We start from the raw sequence: 18810 nt of genomic DNA, 5'->3' as shown, positions 1-18810 counted from the left end.
GTCAACTGAGCTTCTCCGACCCATCTGAAAAGATCACTTTTATCAGTAGAGGGAATTTGCATATTTCTCTGTAAAAGATGGATGATTAGCTTATTTCCTGAGGAATGTTACAGTGCATTTGTGTTCTCTTGTCACTATAGATCATTTCTCACTTGTGATTTTTTTATTCTGTCATGAACTATGAAAAACAATTACAGTGTTTATCAACAGAGCAGCTCTGTGGAAGGTAAAAGACACAATTAAGTTGGGAGTGAGAGCTTTCTTTACAATAATCAAGAGATGGTAAAGGAAGAGAAATGGGGGATATTAAAAAAAAAATCCAGGGGTGCCTGGGTGGCTCAGTCGTTAGGCATCTGCCTTCTGATTGGGTCGTGGTCCCGGGGTCCTGGGATGGAGCCCTGCATTGCATGGGGCTCCCTGCTCAGCGGGAAGCCTGCTTCTCCCTCTCCCACTCCCCCTGCTTGTGTTCCCTGACTGTGTGTCTCTCTGTCAAATAAATAAATAAATAAAATCTTAAAAAAAATCCAGAAACAATAGAAAGTAGGAGTCCTTTTAGCCATTGCCAGTATTAAAAGATGATATTAGGGAAAGGTTGTGAATGCTTCTACTTTTACATTCTATCAACCCTGTATAAGGCTATTGTTGGGGTCAAACACCTTAATAATTGCATTAGGGATGGACAATTAGTTCAGCGATTAGCAAATAGGTCCTCTATCAATGTTTGTTAAGTAAGAAAATTCATGACTTATGGTTCTATTTTCTACTTCTATTTGCAAATCTCATGACTTAGCATAAGATGTTATGGTCTCGTTACTAAAATGGCTGGCTACTTTACAGAGAGAGTAATTTGTCCTTTGTTCTCGCTGCTATAGATGTTTTTCCCCTTCTCAGGTTGAGAATGAAGCCAGATCTTGCATTTCTTTGCCTACATGCCTTTTGTGTTGCAGGAGGAAGCAGCAGTTGCCAGGCAAGAGAACACAACTTCCTCCTTCTCAGGCTTTTTTTTTTTTTTTTTGCAATAGCTTTGGCTCAGGGAGAATTATGTAGAAAGTGATAGAGGTAAATGCTTGAAGTTTACAGGAGAAAGCTGTGGAATCCAAGGGGAGAGGAAGATTCCTGAGACTAAGAGATGGGGCAGGGGTCTAGGAGGGTTTCTAGTTTATAGGCATCACCCCAGGAAGGGGACGGGACAATGTCAGGATGGTGAAATCCCAGTTTGTGGCCTTGGAAGCCATGCACAGATGTCCTCTGCCTACCTTCAGGACACCATGTGGGAATGAATGGACAGTGTGTTTATTGGAGACCAGGGTGGACAGCAGCCTAGACTAGGGCCCTTATCCAACTCTTCCCACCAATTACATTCTGGGACCTTTAGTAATACCTGAGAAGGTGAAGAACCCTACCAATGAATGAGACTGAATTTCCCACCAACTGGATGGTTAAAGGCTCAGTGTGGGATAAGATTGTTTAGAATACATTTCAGGCGAAATGCAATGGTATCATTCATGAAAGTGCTTGCTTGGACAATGACCAGTCCGTAGCATGAAATGAAAAGTTGTTCACCAAACATGAGAACTAGATGTGACTCCTATGCTCATCTAGTCCAGACTCTTCATTTTTAGATTACGAAACCAAGGTTTAAGACTTAAAATAACTTGTTCCAAGTTGTTGGTCTGAAGCCAGTGCAGAGCTGAGGCAGGGTGTCATCAACCTTCAGCTCACTTTTCTTTTTAGTTTGTCACTTGAGAAATTCAGATCTATTTGTGGTGATTAAATACATTATTATTTCATCATGGCCATGAAAAGTTCTCATCAAAGTAAATCTCTTACTTTTAAGATAAAATAAAGAAATCGGAACTATAAAAGTATCTAGGTCTGATGACGGTAGAGGTAAAAAAGAAGAAACGTGGCTGCCTGGAATTTCCAGTTATTTCCCATTATAGAAGTTGTGGGGGAAATGACCTGAGCTACCATTACAGGAGTTGATATTACAGGTTCTGAGCATGAAATACCTCTCTCTAAGGCAGTTTCAATACAGCTATGTGTTAACACACACACATACACATACAGAAATCTGTTAGCTACCAAACACTGGGTAGGAGTTTCTTTTCAGGAGTGTGTACATGTTTGTATTCAATCTACTTAACAGCTAAAGAGATGATTTATTTATACCTTCTAATTGGGTCTTACTTCCTAAGAAGCATCCTACATGATACTACTTCTAGTTTAATTGTCCTCATTTTCCAGTTTTCTTTAATCTATGTCTTTGTCACACATTGTAACCTTTTGCTCTTTGCAGGAAAAAGGCTGACTGGGGTTCGATTTCTTCTTTCTTTCTAGACATCCGTGCCAGAGAGTGTAACTATCCTTTGCAGAAGAGCCTCCTTCTAGCCGAGAATGAGAAGCCTGCACTACAATGAAGAGGGTAACCATCAGGAGACCTAACCAGGTAACCTGGGGCTCATCCTTCAGTCCCTGAGTCTCTATGAGCTCAGACCCTGCTCTAGACAGGCTCGAAAGGAAGGGTGTGGGGAGGGTGATGTCCACACGGTGAAAGCCTGTCCTTCGAATGAGGCATCACTGAGAGATGCTGTGTCCCAGAAGGTTGATCCGGTGTGTCCGCCCTTAGCCAGCCATCTATTCAGATGTTCCGATAGGGGTCCCTGTGCCAGCAGGGCCCGTGGCGGAGGAGGATAAACAGCAGCACCACTAGGACACCAGACACCAGGCAAAAGGCAACGGCAAGGGCGACCCTTAGAACTGTGGAAAAATTGGAAGAGCAATAATGTAAAATTAATGGATTAGGAAAATATAAAGATTGTAAAATTAATAGGTGAGGAAAATAGGAAGAGCACACATCAGTGCCTTGATTGTGAACTTCAGTGGCATTTCTGAAGCAAGCTTGAAATCAGCATAGTGTTTTTTTTTTTTTTTTTTTAAAGATTTTATTTATTTGACAGAGAGATACAGCGGGAGAGGGAGCACAAGCAGGGGGAGTGGGAGAGGGGGAAGCAGGTTTCCCACTGAGCAGGGAGCCCGATGTGGGGCTCGATCCCAGGATCCTGGGACCATGACCTGAGCTGAAGGCCGATGCTTAACAGCTGAGCCACCCAGGAGCCCCGATTTCTTTTTTTTTTTTAAGATTTATTTAGGGGTGCTTGGGTAGTTCAGTTGGTTGGGCATCTGCCTTTGGCTTGGGTCATGATCTCAGGGTCCTGCCCTTCCACTCATGCTTTCTCTCTCTCTTAGGTAAATGAATGAAATCTTTACAAAAATAGATTAAATAAATAAAAGATTTATTTATTTATGTGAGAGAGAGAGAAAGAGTCCACAAGCAGAGGGAGGAGCAGAGGGAGAGGGACAAGCAGATTTCCCACTGAGCAGGGAGCCTGATGCAGGGCTGGATCCCAGGACCCTGAGACCGTGACCTGGCCAAAGTCAGATGCTTAACTGATGAGCCACCCAGGCGCCCCCGCCCCCGGCCTTTCTTTCTTTTTTTGTTTTTTTGATTAAAGTTTTTCTAAGGTCCTTTCCCAGCATTAACTTCATGCATTTTTATACAGTTAAAATGATCAACTGCTCATGGTCTCAGGGTCAAAGGAAATACTATCATTAATTAGGTCTAAAAGAAACAGAATAGCATCTTCTAGTTTCTGAATATGATTTTCAGTAAATATCTTTTAGAGAGGAAACCTTGAGTACCTGTTAACAGTGGCAAGCATTTTTGGGATGTGTACTATTGCTAATCTGTGCCTTTATTTATACATATCCCTTTGAGAGCTGACCAGTCATGGAAAGATATAGGGGGTCACTTTTTATGAGATGCTATTCATTATTTTATCTGGAAAATTACCTTACATACACACACACACACACACACACACACACACACACATCACAAATATAAATTTGTACCACCTCTAAATGTATGTCTGATCTTCCCTAAAAATAAAGGATTGCTTGTTGGCTTAGACAGTAGGAGAGCAAACATCTCTCTGATCCTGGCAGCTCTGTCTACAGAAGCCCTAGTGCTCCATGGAACACAGTTGAAAAATCACTTATTTCACCTAACCTTATCATTGCAGAGATGAAAAAAAAAAAGTAGAGGGATTAGATAATTTGGCTAAGGATAAGCAAATAATTGTATTTGGGTTGGAATATGTGGGCTTATCAGTCTCATGATTTTAAAAACCATCTGTTCACTAATGACTTCCAAATTTAAATCTTCCCCAAACTCAAGACTCATATATCCAACTTGTACTTGACCTATTCCCTTGGACATCTAATAGGCATTTCAATCTCAGCAAGTCCAAAAACTAAACTCCTGATTCCCTTGTGCCCTCCCCTACCCCAAACTCTGTTCTCCCTGCAGCCTTCCCCATTTCATTTGATGGAAACTTCCTTCTTCTAGCATCTCAGCCCCAAAGTCTTGAAAATTCCTTGACTCCTCTCTTTCTCTCACATTCTATAATCAATCTGTCAGGAAATCCTGTTGGTTCTACCAAAAACTATACCCAGAAACCAGGGATTTCTCCCCTTCTCTGCCACCGCCCTGTTTTGAACCATAATCAACTTTTGCCAGAATTATTACAACATCCTCCTGACTTGTTCCCTAGTGTCTATTCCTTTCTCCCCTACTATCTGTTTTCAACACAGCAGCCAAATGACCTCAAGTCAAATCATGACACTCCTCTACTTAAAACAAAGTCTGCAATGAATGCTCATCTCACTCAGAATGAAAGCCAAAGTCCTAATGATAACAGTTTATGAGACTCTATATCATCTGGCCTGATTAACCTCTTGGAGTTCCTCTCCTACCACTCTCCCTTCACTTACTCTTTTGTCCACATGGGCCTTCTTGTTGTTCCTTAGACATGCCAGAAACACACCCATTTACTGCCTTTGCTGTAGTTGCTACCACCGCCTAGATGCTCTGCTCATGAATCTCTGTATTAGCTAACTCCATCAGCTTCTTTGCTCAAATCTCATCTTTTTCTGTTTTTTAGATTTATTTATTTGAAAGAGAGAGAGAGCAAGCAGGGGAAGGGCAGAAGGAAAGAATCTGAAGCAGACTCCCCACTCAAACTGGAGCTTGATGTGGGGCTCGATTCTACAACCCCGAGATCAGGACCTCGAGCTGAAATCAAAAGTCAGATGCCTAACCAACTGAGCCACCCAGGCGCTCCTTAAATTTCATCTTCTCAGTGAGGGCTTTCTTTTTAAAGATGCAACCAATATGCCCCTTCCCCACACCCACCCCCAGCTTGGCACTTGGGATTCTCACCTTCCAAAGTATTTATTTATTATGTTTATTATTTATTACCCATCCCTCTCTCCCTCTAATAGAATATAAGCTTCATGAAGGCAGAAATCTTTGTCTTTTTTGTTCATGAACGTATCCCAGGCACTTAGAATAGTACCTGGCACATAGCAGGTGTTCAATAAATACTTGTGGAAAGAATTAATGATCTAGAATTCACAGGTTCTCAATTCTTAGTTCAGTGCTTTTCTCATGATGTCAGGATGCCTCTTAGCATCATGAGAAGGTGAATATTAATAAAATTAGATCCTGGTGGACAGGTGCCATTACCACTGTGAGTTAATATAAAGGTAGAGGGAACTGAACAGACTTGAGGAAGGAAGGAAAGGAATAAATGGAAACGAGGGAAGAAGGCAGAGACTAATGAATCTTTAAAATTAATGTTCATTAATGTTCATGGGTGACTTTCTTTATCTGGAAATTTATTTTCAATTTTTTTTTTTATTGGCTATGTTGTCATAGTAGTCCCATGGAATATGCTTTCTCAATCTTTTTTCCTCCTTCATTCTTTCCCAGACATGCAGTGGGCACATACCATATGCTAGGCCACCTATTGGCCTAACCCAGTGTTGGGTTCTGGGGTTCCATGATCCCTGCTTTTGGGATCATCAAAATCTAGTGGGAGAACCAGATAGACAATTATGAGGTCATGTGATAAATAGTAAAATAAAAGTGTAAAAGACTTGCCATTGGAGTAGAGAAAAAGCTGAGATTAATACAAAGCTTTCTATTTAGAAGAGATAGAGGTTGGAAAGCCTTCTCAGGAAATGCTTAAGATTTGAGCTGGACTTTGAAGTAAATAAGACTTTGCCATGAGACAGAATGAGTTGCACAAGAGTGCCAATGAGCAGCTGCCCGTGGCTGGAGGATAGCTCCTAGTGAGTTGAGACCAGAGAGGTAGGTTGGGGCCTAGGTCTTTGAAGGTCTGGTTTGTCATGGGGCACGTGGAAATCATCAAGTATGACACATGGAAGTGACTTGGCCCAATTTGTGTTTACAACAAGAAAACAACTGCAGAGAAAGATAGGATGGTGGAGACACTCTAGGCCTGCTGACTATAGATATGCCTTTGACAAGATACTGAGGGCTTAGCACTGGACGTGTGGTCCTGACGATGCGGATGAGGGAATTCTAGCATACTCCTGAAGTAGAACCGACAGGCTCCGTCGTGGACTAAATGTACTGGTCAAGGAGAAGTGGAATCACGGCCACTCATGGGTTCTAGTTTGGGTGAAGAAGATGATTAGGCTACGAACTGAGATTGGAAGCACATTAAAAAGGATCAGTTTGGAGTGGAGGAGACAATAAATTTCATTTCAAATGTAGGCTTATTATCCTCGTAGAAAGGGTCAGTAGGCAGCTGGAAAAAACAGGTCTTCTGTATGGAGACACGGAAATAAGGATTGTAAGTGTAGAAGATGAGACCTGGGTAATAGTGGCCCATGGGAAGGGTGGAGTGAGGGCACCAGGGACCTGATCATTTAGGGAGTTGGAGGAAGGTATGAGTCTGAGGACACAGAAGATACTCAGGAGAGATTCTCTCTCTCCCTCCCTCCTTAATTTTTTAAATTACACACTACCTTGTACTGTGAAGGATTTTGTGAGTTTGACAGAGTAATGTTCTAGAATCTGAGAAAAAGAGGGAGTGATCCATCGTATCTACTACAAAGAGACAGTGCTGGAAATGACTGAAAGCCCTCTTACCACATGGGAACACGAGAAGGCTGCTGAAGGCAGTGTGAATCAGCACTACTTTTCTGAAAACTATTTTGGCAATAAGTATTAAAAGCCTCTTCCTCTTGCTGTTACTCCCCAAGTCCTGTCTACACTTCCTCTTTCCTCTTTGAATAAGTCTGCCCTCACTCTCATCCTTGGATGATTGCAACAGCCTTCCAGCCATGCTCCCTGCCCGAAGCCCCACTGCTCCCCAGTCCACGTTCCCCATGAGGGCAGAGGTCTTTCTAAAACAAGAAGCCTGTCCCGTCATAGGTCCTCTGCCTGAAACCTTTCTTTTTTTTTTAAAGATTTTATTTACTTGAGAGAGAGTGAGGGAGAGGGAGCAGGGGAAGGGGCAGGAGAGGGAGATGCAGACTCCCTGCTGAGCAGGAAGCCTGACGTGGGGCTCGATCCCAGGACGCTGGGATCATGACCTTAACCGACTGAGTCACCCAGGTGCTCCTATCTGCCTAAAACCTTTTAATGGCCAGAGCTACTCAACTTGACCTGAGACACTTAATGCCCACCTCCTCAGCATCTTCATGCTCTAACCAGACATACTCCTTCTAATTCCTAAAATGCCCCATGCTGTCTCTAGCCTTTGGTCTTCTCCACATTTTCTTTTGTTTGTAACATTTTCATCTTTCCTCACCTCCACTCACCCATTTAATTCTTTCTCTCTTTCAGGCTTTGGTTTAAACATCACCCCCTTTGCGCCTGGGTGGCTCAGTTGGTTGAGCGATTGCCTTCGGCTCAGGTCATGATCCCGGATTCCTGGGATCGGGTCCCACATGGGGCTCCCAGCTCGGCGGGGAGACTGCTTCTCCCTCTGACCCTCTCCCCTCTCATGCTGTTTCTCTCTCTCTCTCTCTCTCTTTCTCTCAAATAAATAAATAAATAAAATCTTTAAAAAAAAAATAAACATCACCCCCTTTGAAATGTCTTCTCTGACCTTTTAGACTTAAGCGAATTGCCTTTCCCATATGTCCTTTATTATAGTATTCACCATACTTAAAACCATTAGGGCTTGTTTAATTCTTTATCCCCCTGTCCTCCTCGCCTGCCTCCCTCCCCAACCTCGCCAAGGGGTCTAGGTCACAGGGGAACAATTTTCTTGTCTTGCTGTTTCCTCAGCAGACTTAATGCTTCCTCTTGCTAACCTAATGTTCCTATTAGGCACATAATAGGTACTCAAAAAGTAGCTACTGTTTATTAAATATTCATATTCTTTGATCCACTAATTTAATTTTTGGGAATTTTGTCCCAGGGGGATGGTCAACAAGCCAGTGTAGGATGGAAAAGGAAGACGATACAGTAGAACTATGGTGTTTACGAGTGTGAGGCTTGAATCCTGACCCTACCACTTGTGGCATGTTTTTTTCTGAGGCTCAGTTTTCTTCTCTGTAAAATGGGGATATGTGATATTGGTAGGAAAATGAAGACAGGTTGCTGAATTAGGCACCAATGACTTTCAAAAGGGATGTTTCCAAAGAGAGATGGAGGGAAGAACGTCATTTTTTTGAAAAGTTCAGGAGTGAGAGAGAGAGATGAGGAAATACAGAATGTAAATGATTAGTTCAAGAAAATTGGGATTGAAGAGTGAGAGCAGGTGCTTGAAGCTGTTCTTTGATGAGAGATTTGGGCATGTTCCTAAGCCAGTGCAGAGGAAGAAAATGAAGCTAAGATTCATCGAGGTCCCAGGAGATGAGGGGTGGGATCATACGCATGAGGAAAGGAGTTAGGTAACTCAAGGAGGAACATGTTTTCCTGAGGGGCAGCAGAAAAGGCAGGTTCGGGCTACTAAGATATTTTGAGGTAGTGACAGGAGAACCTAAAAGACTTTTCAATGGACTATCTTGCTCTTCTCAGGCTATCTCAAAAGAATTAAAGAAGCCAAGATGGAATTAAAAGTTTGGGGAAAATAACAAGGCTTTCCTGTAGAATACAGGAAAAGAGTCCAGTAAGGGTGAATACATTTGCCAAGCAGTGTTGAAAGATCCAGCTGGGGTTGGAATAGAAATTTCAATATTCCTAATCTGCAGTGCTAACAACAGGCTTCTGCTTCACTCAGCCGATGAGAATGCAGAAACTGTGTGGTTGGTTTAATCTAGGTTGGATATTGCTGTGGTGGGCAGGGTATGGGATGGACCACTCTTGTGATGTCAGAACTGCCTAGATGAGGACAGAAGCGGGAGTGAGGAGTGAGTTGGTGTATACCAAAGCAAGTTCCCAATGTCATTAATGAAGGATGACACACGTCCTGGGAAACTGATGATAGTGGCAACAAGAATGAGAAACAGGTGCTGTGATTGGCCTTCGCTCTGAGGGAGGGGAGGTGCTGGAAGGGGCATCATGGAACAGGGGCTCTAAATAGCAATGGGGGAACAAGAGAATGCCAAGGTAACTATGCGGAAAACAGACCACATAACAGACATATTGGCATATACATATGTGTATGTAGTCACTGACTGGGTCTTTATAGTACAGTCACATTTGAGGCTCATTCATAGCCTTTCTCCCCTATTTATTGAACAGTTGGGTTCCAGGCTTCTGATATCTGGGTCCAGCCATGAGGAAGTCAGGCTAAGTATGAAGGGCTGAACATTTATTTATTTGTTTTTAAAGGTTTATTTATTTTTAGAGAGAGAGAGACAGAGGGGTGGATAGGGGCAGATGGAGAGGGAGAGACAGAATCTTAAACAGATGCACTGCTGAGCGGGGAGCCCGGCTTGGGGTTGGATCTCACAATCCTGAGATCATGACCTGAGCCAAAATCAAGAGTGGGACGCTTAACCGACTGAACCACCCCGACACCCCGGGGCTGAACATTTATTCAATTAGTAAATTTTGACTGAAGGTACCAGGTTCTAGGCATTGTCTGAAGATTCAAGGAGGAAAAAGGTCTGGATCTTGCCTTGGGCATGTGCATATTTACTGCAGAGTCTCAGCTTTACAAAGGTAATAAGGGGAAACTAGAGCTTCCCACCAGTAATTCTCCTTCCCACTAAATACGTGATGTTGGAGATTGAGAGAGGGTTTGGGAGAGGGCTAGCAAAGAAAGTCTGACAGTGTCAGTAAAATTCTGGAATTAAGGAAGTATTTTCTAATTTTTTTAAAAGATTTTATTTAATTATTTGAGAGAGAGAGAGAGAGAAGCTGGGGGAGTGGCAGAGGGAGAGGGAGAAGCAGACTCCCCACTGAGCAGGGAGCCCGATGCGGGGCTTGATCCCAGCACCCTGGAATCATGACCTGAGCTGCAGGCAGATGCTTAATGATAGAGCCACTCAAGAAAGTCCCAAGAAAGTATTTTCTAAAGAAAGAATTTTATCATTTTCAAGTAACATAGTATGGAACTTAGACTTATGAATTTCCCAGCAAAGATTCTGCTTAATTTAGTTGATAGGAGAATGAAATTGACTGGGTCTACCAGCACTGGTGAATAACACTGCTTACAGGTATGGGTAGGATTTCATGGGTGGTGGGGTTGCCAGGCATTCTGCATGTCCAAGATATGTCCTGTGTTTAATGGTTTGTCCTGCTTTCTGTATTGGCTTTCTCAGGACACCTGAAATATTCTGTAACCATCTTCCCCCCCAACATATTATAAAAATCCATCAGTTAAAGCTATCATTCAAATGTATCTGAGCACCCTATACTTTTATTTGCTAAATTTTGTGGCCCTACTAAGGAATCATTCAATGCCTATAACCTTGTATACTTTGGCCTGCTTGATGGTGTCTCTGTCAAGGCAAATATGACTTCCTGTTCCAGGAATTTCCCAGCACTGATCACAGTCTGTCTTTCTGAAATTTTTACCCAACACCGATCACAGTCTTTTTGAAATTTTGACCTGCTGCTCCAACATCACTCTTTGAGACCACAGAACAAATCTAATCCTTTTTCCTTAAAGGAGTTCAGTTATTGAATTCACTTTGTTGGAGACCACCTCATGTGGTAGACTCTTAATAAGCTCCCTATGAGCTAAAACCAGCGGTGTGCTAGTAAACTGGATCAAAAACACAAAAAATAAAACTTTGATGTGTGGCATATGCGGATTTCTGTGGTGAAAATGCTCCTGCTATGACACCATGACCAATTTCACACTGCCGAAGTCAAGTCTTTGAATTCAGAGTTGGGAAGGGATGTGCACATTCCACTCTTGAGGTTGGTAAGCGCTAGCTCCAGCACAACAATCCCTAAGTTTTCTTTTTATTGACATATTTTGTAATTAGTTTCACTCTATTTGAATATTGAGTTGTTGATACTGGTATCTTTTTTTTTTTAAAGGTTTTATTTATTTATTTGAGAGCGCACACGAGAGAAAGCACAAGTGGGGTGAGGGGCAGAGGGAGAAGCAGGTTCCCCGCTGAGCAAGGAGCCCGATGTGGGACTCGATCCCAGGACCCTGGGCTCATGACCTGAGCTGAAGGCAGATGCTTAACCCACTGAGCCACCCAGGTGCCCTGATACTGGTGTCTTGAAAAGAATTTTATTTTATTTTTTTAAGATTTTATTTATTTATTTGACAGAGAGATAGAGAGAGAGAGCACAAGTAGGCAGAGAGGCAGGCAGAGGGAGAGGGAGAAGCAGGCTCTCCACTGAGCAGGGAGCCCGACGCGGGGCTCAATCCCAGGACCCTGGGATCACGGCCTGAGCTGAAGGCAGACGCTTAACGACTGAGCCACCCAGGTGCCCTTGAAAAGAATTTTATAAACACTCTACACATAGGTTTGATAAGAGGAGGTGATGGGTTGGCTATGGAGAATAAAGAAGAGGATGAGATAAAAAATAACTCCCGGGTTACCGGGGATCACTACTAATCAAGACAGAGACAAGACAGTAGGTTCAGGGAGGAAGGGTAAGTAATTTATACATTCCTCGAGCAAATGTTTATTGAGCACTAATCCATGTCAGGCACAGGTATTTCTGAGGACAGATATAAGAGAGAACACAACAGATAAAAATCCTTGCTCTTGTGGAGATGATATTTTATCTTATTAGAACTGGCCCCTTGAGGGAAACCTGTGGGAATCTCCTTAGACCCAGAATCTTCTGCTGAGTAACTCCCCTACGCTTTCCAGGTTCAAGCCACTGAGACATTTGATAAATGGCTGTCTAGTACCTTGTACCACACCATTAGAAACCACCATCCAAACTGATTTCAGATGGTGCACCTTGTACCACACCATTAGAAACCACCACCCAAACCGATTTCAGATGGTGCAGCTCCTATAGGTAGCCTTTCGTGCCATTCCTTACTGACTCCCTCCCTCGGAATCCAGTTAACTCTTGTCCTCTAGCAACCCTTGTAGTCATAAGATATAACCCTTGTTATTCTGTGTAATCTGTATCTTTTTGCTTCCCTGCTACATTGTACATTTTCCAAGGGTGTTTTCTTGCAAGTTCCTCATTAATAGATGAAGTAGAGCCATCCATCAGCTTAGCCTTTTTCTGAAGCAGTAAAGTCCACACTAAACACATTTTCAATGTAAAATAGTCATCTAAGCCAGTCAAAATCATTTTTACTTTACATTAATATTTTCCCTCTGGTTACATTAAAATAAAATCCCCAAACAAAAATAGAACCCCTCAAATGTGTCCTTCTGGGATTTTATTCTAATTAAACACACATACATTTTTCACAGTTCATTATAAAAGTAATGTCTTTGAACTCCCTACTAGTGACTTTATTCATTGTTTTACATTTGGCTTACTGCCGGAGGAAAGGTACATGCATGCGGGAGGAAGGGTAATTAGATGGTAGCGCTGGGGCAAATAATTACTTGGGAAAAAATAGTACAAATAACTATATGAATCAATGTCTAATGTCAGTCATCCCATAACCCACTAGGCAAGGGAATGCTTTGCTCTAGACTCTGGCATCCAGTAGAAACCATCTCTAGAAATCATTTCATCTTTATCTGTAACGGTAACGTGGCATGGTGTTCTCTAGATGCGTTGCATCTGCCACCCGGCAAATCTACAGAACTCTAAAGAGTGTCATTTGCACACGATTTCTTCTTGTACAGTGAGTAGTTTCCGCAGGACCTGTGAGCTTGCTTAGGTTTTCTGAAGGTCTCAGGATCAAAGCCTTACACATCCCTTTTGTCCTCAGAAGAGCTATCACACAGCCATACCTTCGACATTCCAGTAAGTTTTGATCTTGGAGGCATTTAGAACATTCTTTCATTTCTAATTTTGTTCCAGTCTGATACGTGTCATTGTACTTTCTCTCTTTAATCAAATCCAGAGTCAACATCTCTTACCATCTTCAAGAGAGACCACTGATGTAGGGCTCTCATCTCTGATGTGTTGTGCACCTAAATAAAATTATTCGCTAGGATGTTTGTGCTCCAAGAGCTGCCGTATATATTACAGACAGCAAAGTTTTCTGGCAAATTTGCTTTTGGTTTCTTCAAAAGTTAACATGGATTTTCCAGGGCTAAAGGACACAAAGAGGTATTTACTTTTCAGATTTCCTACCCAATATGTTTTAACATAAGTAGAAAAAGATAGTACCAGTTTCCCAGTGTAGAGGATTTCTCTGGATCACTCCACTGTATCCATTTCTCTGCCTCTCCTTGTGAGAAGACTGGAACTAACAGATAAGCTGGTCCTTTGCCCATCTGCCTAGGATTAACTTCTTCCCTTCCTTGCTCTCACTCTAGATTGTGGATTTTGTTTGAAATCTGTTTCACTTCCGACACTTAAAGAACGACCTCATTTAATCCTGCTCAAGTGATAGCTGGGAGCTCTTAAAAACAAACAAACAAACCCAAAACGTTCTATGTGGCCAATCATATAGCTCATGGGAGCCCCATGAAATTTGATCTAAACTTTATCTCTGATTCTCTTTTGACACGTCCTTTTCTATTAACACTGAAAAAAACCAAGTCAAAGTTTAGGCCAAGTAGGGGCAGGGCCTGGTGGAGAGGTAGGAGTTGACTGAAATTGGGGGTCCCTGAAACAGACAATTATCACCCCAAACCCATTTCCCTCAAAGCTGGGGGTGATGGCCGAGTTATATTCTCCAAGCCACCATCTGCCTGGAGAAAGGGTACTCTGCCTTTCTAATCCATAACATCCCCAGTACCTTGGTCATTGCTGGTGGTCATACACTCCGTGGACCAGTCTTGGGGGATCACAGGGGCAACCAGCTCAGCAAACTCCGTCAGAGGACAGCTGGAAGTGCAGCCTGGCAACGTGAGGGGGTATGGTTCATGCTGGGTCTCATTCCGGTAGTACATCTCTACAAAGTACTCCCTGGTGGAGGAAGGTAGAAGACGGAGCTGTTAGTTCTGTGTTGTTAAACTGCCATTGAATTATTTTCCACCTGGCCTGTAATATGTCAGCTGTAGTTAAGAAGTTAAGAAGTTACGGGCATCTGGGTGGCTCAGTCGGTTAAGCATCTGCCTTCAACTCAGGTCATGATCCCAGGGTTCTGGGATCCAGCCCCGCATTGGGCTTCCTGCTCAGCGGGGAGCCTGCCTCCACCCCCCACCCCCCATGCACACACTCTCTCTCTCAAATAAATAAAATCTAAAAAAAAAAAAAAAAAAGAAGTTAAGAAGATACAAGTTAAGAGGGGAAGAATTTACAGGAGTGAGTAGATATTAGCTAACTTAAGTGTGGGAATGGGGAGATTGGGGCAGGTGGACCAGATCCAGAGGGTGGAAATGGGAGGGCTGGTTTGTTAGATAACCAGGGGCAAAAGAGGTGGGGAGCGGGATGCTTAATTGGAGAGGGAGCTGAGAGGCGATGGTTGGGGGAATTGGGGTGATCTGATGAGCCTTTGAGTAAGAAGTGGGGGGCAGGTAGGGTATTGGGTTTTCCTTCTCTTATTCTCTCCCCTTCATGATCCTCATTTGCTTCATTTTCTCTTTTCCTCTCTGAGGATTTCTTTTAGGTTTTCCTCTGAATGAAGGTATCTCTGCTTTCCTTATCCAGGCAATAAACCTGGAACTGAGCAATACTTAACACATGTGCTTAAATATACATCCAGACTTTGTCAAAATTACACCTCAGAAAGAGGGTGTAATTCCTTATTCCTAAGTCCTTATACTCCCTCACATTTGATACTTTATTTGAAAAAACAAGATGTATGCCAACCTTATAAAACTAGTATGAGGGCCTTATGGACTCATTTGCCAAAGAGGCGGGAGAGAAACGGAAGTAGGATTTAGTGATTATTCTTGGGGTAGTAACCTCACAACTACAAACAAGTCTTCTAAAATATCACTTTCAGGGGTGCCTGGGTGGTGCAGTTGTTTAAGCATCCGACTCTTGGTTTCCGTTCAGGTCATGATCTCATGGTCATGGGACCGAGCCCCCAGTCGGGCTCTGCGCTAGATGCGACATCTGCTTGAGATTCTCTCTTTCTCTCTCTGCCCCTCCTGCTCATGCTCTGTCTCTGTCTCTAAAATGAATAAATCTTTAAAAAAAACCCTTCACTTTTGGGGTGCCTGGGGGCTCAGTCATTAAGCGTCTGCCTTCAGCTCAGGTCATGGTCCCAGGGTCCTGGGATTGAGCCCCGCTTCGGGCTCCCTGCTCCGTGGGAAGCCTGCTGCTCCCTCTCCCGCTCCCCCTGCTTGTGTTCCCTCTCTCGCTGTCTCCTTCTCTCTCAAATAAATAAAATCTTAAAAATAAATAAATAAATAAACTTCACTTTTAAAAGCCACATAAACAGTAGTAACTACAAATATTCATTTAGAGATATGTTTTTAAAAACTTCCTAATATTATGTGAATGACTACTTATACCCTGAGATGACTTTCCCAGTGACAGCATCTTTTATCTCAAGATGATATGGCAAAGATGACTAATAGTCGAACAAAATTCATGATTCTCGTTCCATATAATAGAGTTATGGCTGAAAAGTGACATTTCCCAGATTGGGAAATCTACACCCTTGCATGTAGGTGGGACCAAGTGACTACACGCATTTCTTGGAGATATTGTGGGTTTTGTTTCAGACCACCACAATAAAGCAAATATCATAATAAAGTGAATCAAATGAATTATTTGGTTTCCCAGTGCATATAAAAGTTATGTTTATACTATATAGTAGTTTATTAAGTGTACAATAGTGTTATGTCTAAAAAAAGGTGTATAACTTAATTAAGAATACTTTGTTGCTAAAAAAATGCTAACCACCATCTGAGCTTTCAGCGAGTTGTAATCTTTTTGCTGGGAGGGTTCTTGCCTCAGTGTTGATAGCTGCTGACTGCAGGGTGGTGGTTGCTGAAGGCTGGGGTGGTTGGGGCAGTTTCTTAAAATAAGGCAACAGTGAAGTTTGCCATATTGACTGACTCTTACTTCCACAAATGATTTCTCTGTAGTATGTGATGCTGTTTGATAGCATTTTACCTATAGAACTTCTTTCAAAATTAGAATCAATTCCCTAAAACCCTGTTGCTGCTTTAACAATTAAGTTTATGTGATATTATCAGTCCTTTGTCGTCATTTCAACAACGTTCCCAGCATCTTCACCGGGAGTAGTTTCCATCTCAAGAGACCATTTTCTTTGCTCATCCATAAGAAGCAACTCCTCATCCATCAGTTTTATCATGAGATTGCAGCAAGTCAGTTCCATTCAGGCTCCACTTCTAGTTCTAGTTCTCTCACTATTTCTACCACATCTGCACTGAAGTCTTAAATCCCTCTAAGTCATCCACGAGGGTTTTGGAATCAACTTCTTCCACACTTCTGTTAATGTTGACATTTTGACTTCTTCCCCTGAATCATGAATGTTCTTAATGGATTTAAATGGTGAATCCTTTCAATATACTTTGCCCAAATCCACCAGAGAGGAATCACTAGGGGTGCCTGGGTGGCTCAGTCAGTTAAGCATCTGCTCTCGGCTCTGGTCATGATCCCAGGGTCCTAGGATCGAGTCCCGCATTGGGCTCCCTGCCCAGCGGGGAGCCTGCTTCTCCCTCTCCCTCTGCCCCTCCCCCGGCTCATGTTCTCGCTCTCTCTCTCAAAAAAATAAATAAAATCTTAAAAAAAAGAGGAATCACTAGTGTATCTATGGCAGTTAAAGCCTTACTATAGGCCTTAAAAAGATGGAAGCTTGGGTCCCCAAATCACCATGGGTGAGTCACCTCCTAATGGCCAGGGACATCTCTCTTTTTTTTTTAGGGGGGAGGGGCAGAGGAAAAGGAAAAGAGAGAATCTTAAGCAGGCTCCATGGCCAGTGCTGAGCTTGATGCCAGGCTTTATCTCACAACCCTGAGATCATGACTTAAACCAAAATCAAGAGTTGGACGCTTAACCAACTGAGCCACCAGGCGCCACAAGTGAGGGACATCTCTATTGGGGTATTACATGAATGAGAAAATGTCCATTGGGATAGGCCTCTGAGAATCTGAGGTTAATTTGTACAGCAGCCAAAATTACCCTTATTAGTTAATATATCTGGAAAACAGTTTTAGGGGACTCAAAATTGGCTCTAGTGGTGAAGACACAAATTAAGATGCATACAAAGAGTTTGGATAAATTATTTCATGAAATTTGAAAGTGGAAAAATAGCGATATTTTTAACTTAGGGAATTATTTTACATAGTATATGATTTTATTTATTTTTTATTATGTTCAGTTTATGATTTTAAATTTATGTACCTAACTGAAAATTAAATATTTTTTTAAAAATTTAAGCTAATAATAACAATAATAACAAAACCTGGGGGCCAGTGGTATTAATTGTGAAAAACACCTCTTAGATACTCACCCCTTCTCAAGATACAATTCCATTATGTGGCAGGAAGCATAGGGAGGAAGGATTCCGTTGTAAACATCTAGTGCCATCTGTAGGCCACTCACGGTAGTGTCATGCTGTGGAGATTTGAAATAAATCATTTTTGATCTTTACCTCTGGTTCCGATGTACATTCCATGGGTAGTATTAAGCACTTGTAGAGAACTGTGGTTTCTGATTCACTTAAAGTTGCCATACCCCCATGGTAGAAGGGAAGAACTAATTTTGGTGGAACATCTGTTGTGTGCGAGGCAGTATGCCTTTTTTTTTTTTTTTTACATATCATTATTCCCATTAAAAAGATGAACAAACCCAGATAAATTAAGTAACTTGCTTAACGTCATATAACCCCCAAATGGAAGAAAGTAAATTTGAGTCTAGTGTTCGGGTTTTGTACCATGCTTTTTCCCAGTGGAACATCTCTGTTTTAGCTTGTTTCATTGATTTTTATTATATTTTAAAATATTTTGGAACATATTAATGCTAGATTATATTTCTTCTGCAGATTAGAATAATGTGTGATTTTAAAGTTGGGGAAGAGGCTTGCCTGGGTGGCTCAGCCGGTTAAGCGTCTGCCTTTGGCTCAGGTCATGATCCCAGGGTCCTGGGATCGAGCCCGGTGTCAGGTTCCCTGCTCAGTGGGGAGTCTGCTTCTCCCTCTCCCTCTGCCTCTCCCTGATTGTGTTCTCTTTCTCAAAGAAATGAATAAAAAAATCTTAAAAAAGTAAAGTTGGAGAAGAATATATAAGATTATAAATGATAGAGAGGTTAAAATGTGAGGAAATAGAGCGCATAATTGAAAAATAATTGTTAATTGTTTATCCCAGAGTGGCTGGAAGGTGTAGGGCTGGTTTTCAGTCCCAGTTTGGCCACTATTTAATTACATAATCTTTGAAAGTCCTCAGCTTCTATATCTACAAAATGGGCATAACATCTGGTTGCCTAAACTATATGGCAGTATACACATATTAAAAAGGGCTCAGAACTGATTTACTGGAGAAAGAACTAGAGTTACAGAT

The 18810-nt window shown here is 42.2% G+C and overlaps 1 protein-coding gene across 2 annotated transcripts in view; it reads right to left on the bottom strand.

Annotated features, from left to right (window-relative positions):
• Positions 1 to 408: 408 nt before the first annotated feature.
• ACP3 (acid phosphatase 3) overlaps positions 409 to 18810 on the bottom strand; it is a 47027-nt gene continuing 28625 nt past the window's right edge. The window contains exons 9-11 of one of the 2 annotated variants that reach the window (XM_027586939.2): positions 17766 to 17869; positions 14130 to 14299; positions 409 to 2760 (exon numbers count right to left, since the gene is read on the bottom strand). In XM_027586939.2, coding sequence (XP_027442740.1) covers positions 2642 to 2760; positions 14130 to 14299; positions 17766 to 17869 — 393 coding nt within the window. In that variant the 3' untranslated portion in view covers positions 409 to 2641. Of the gene's footprint in view, positions 2761 to 12151; positions 13479 to 14129; positions 14300 to 17765; positions 17870 to 18810 lie in introns of those variants that run through there. The other variant, XM_027586940.2, reaches the window with a different exon arrangement.

The sequence above is a fragment of the Zalophus californianus genome, chromosome 1 (genome assembly GCF_009762305.2).
Source record: "Zalophus californianus isolate mZalCal1 chromosome 1, mZalCal1.pri.v2, whole genome shotgun sequence".
Taxonomy (NCBI): Eukaryota; Metazoa; Chordata; class Mammalia; order Carnivora; family Otariidae; genus Zalophus; species Zalophus californianus.
This window is presented reverse-complemented; position numbering and strand designations above follow the sequence as displayed.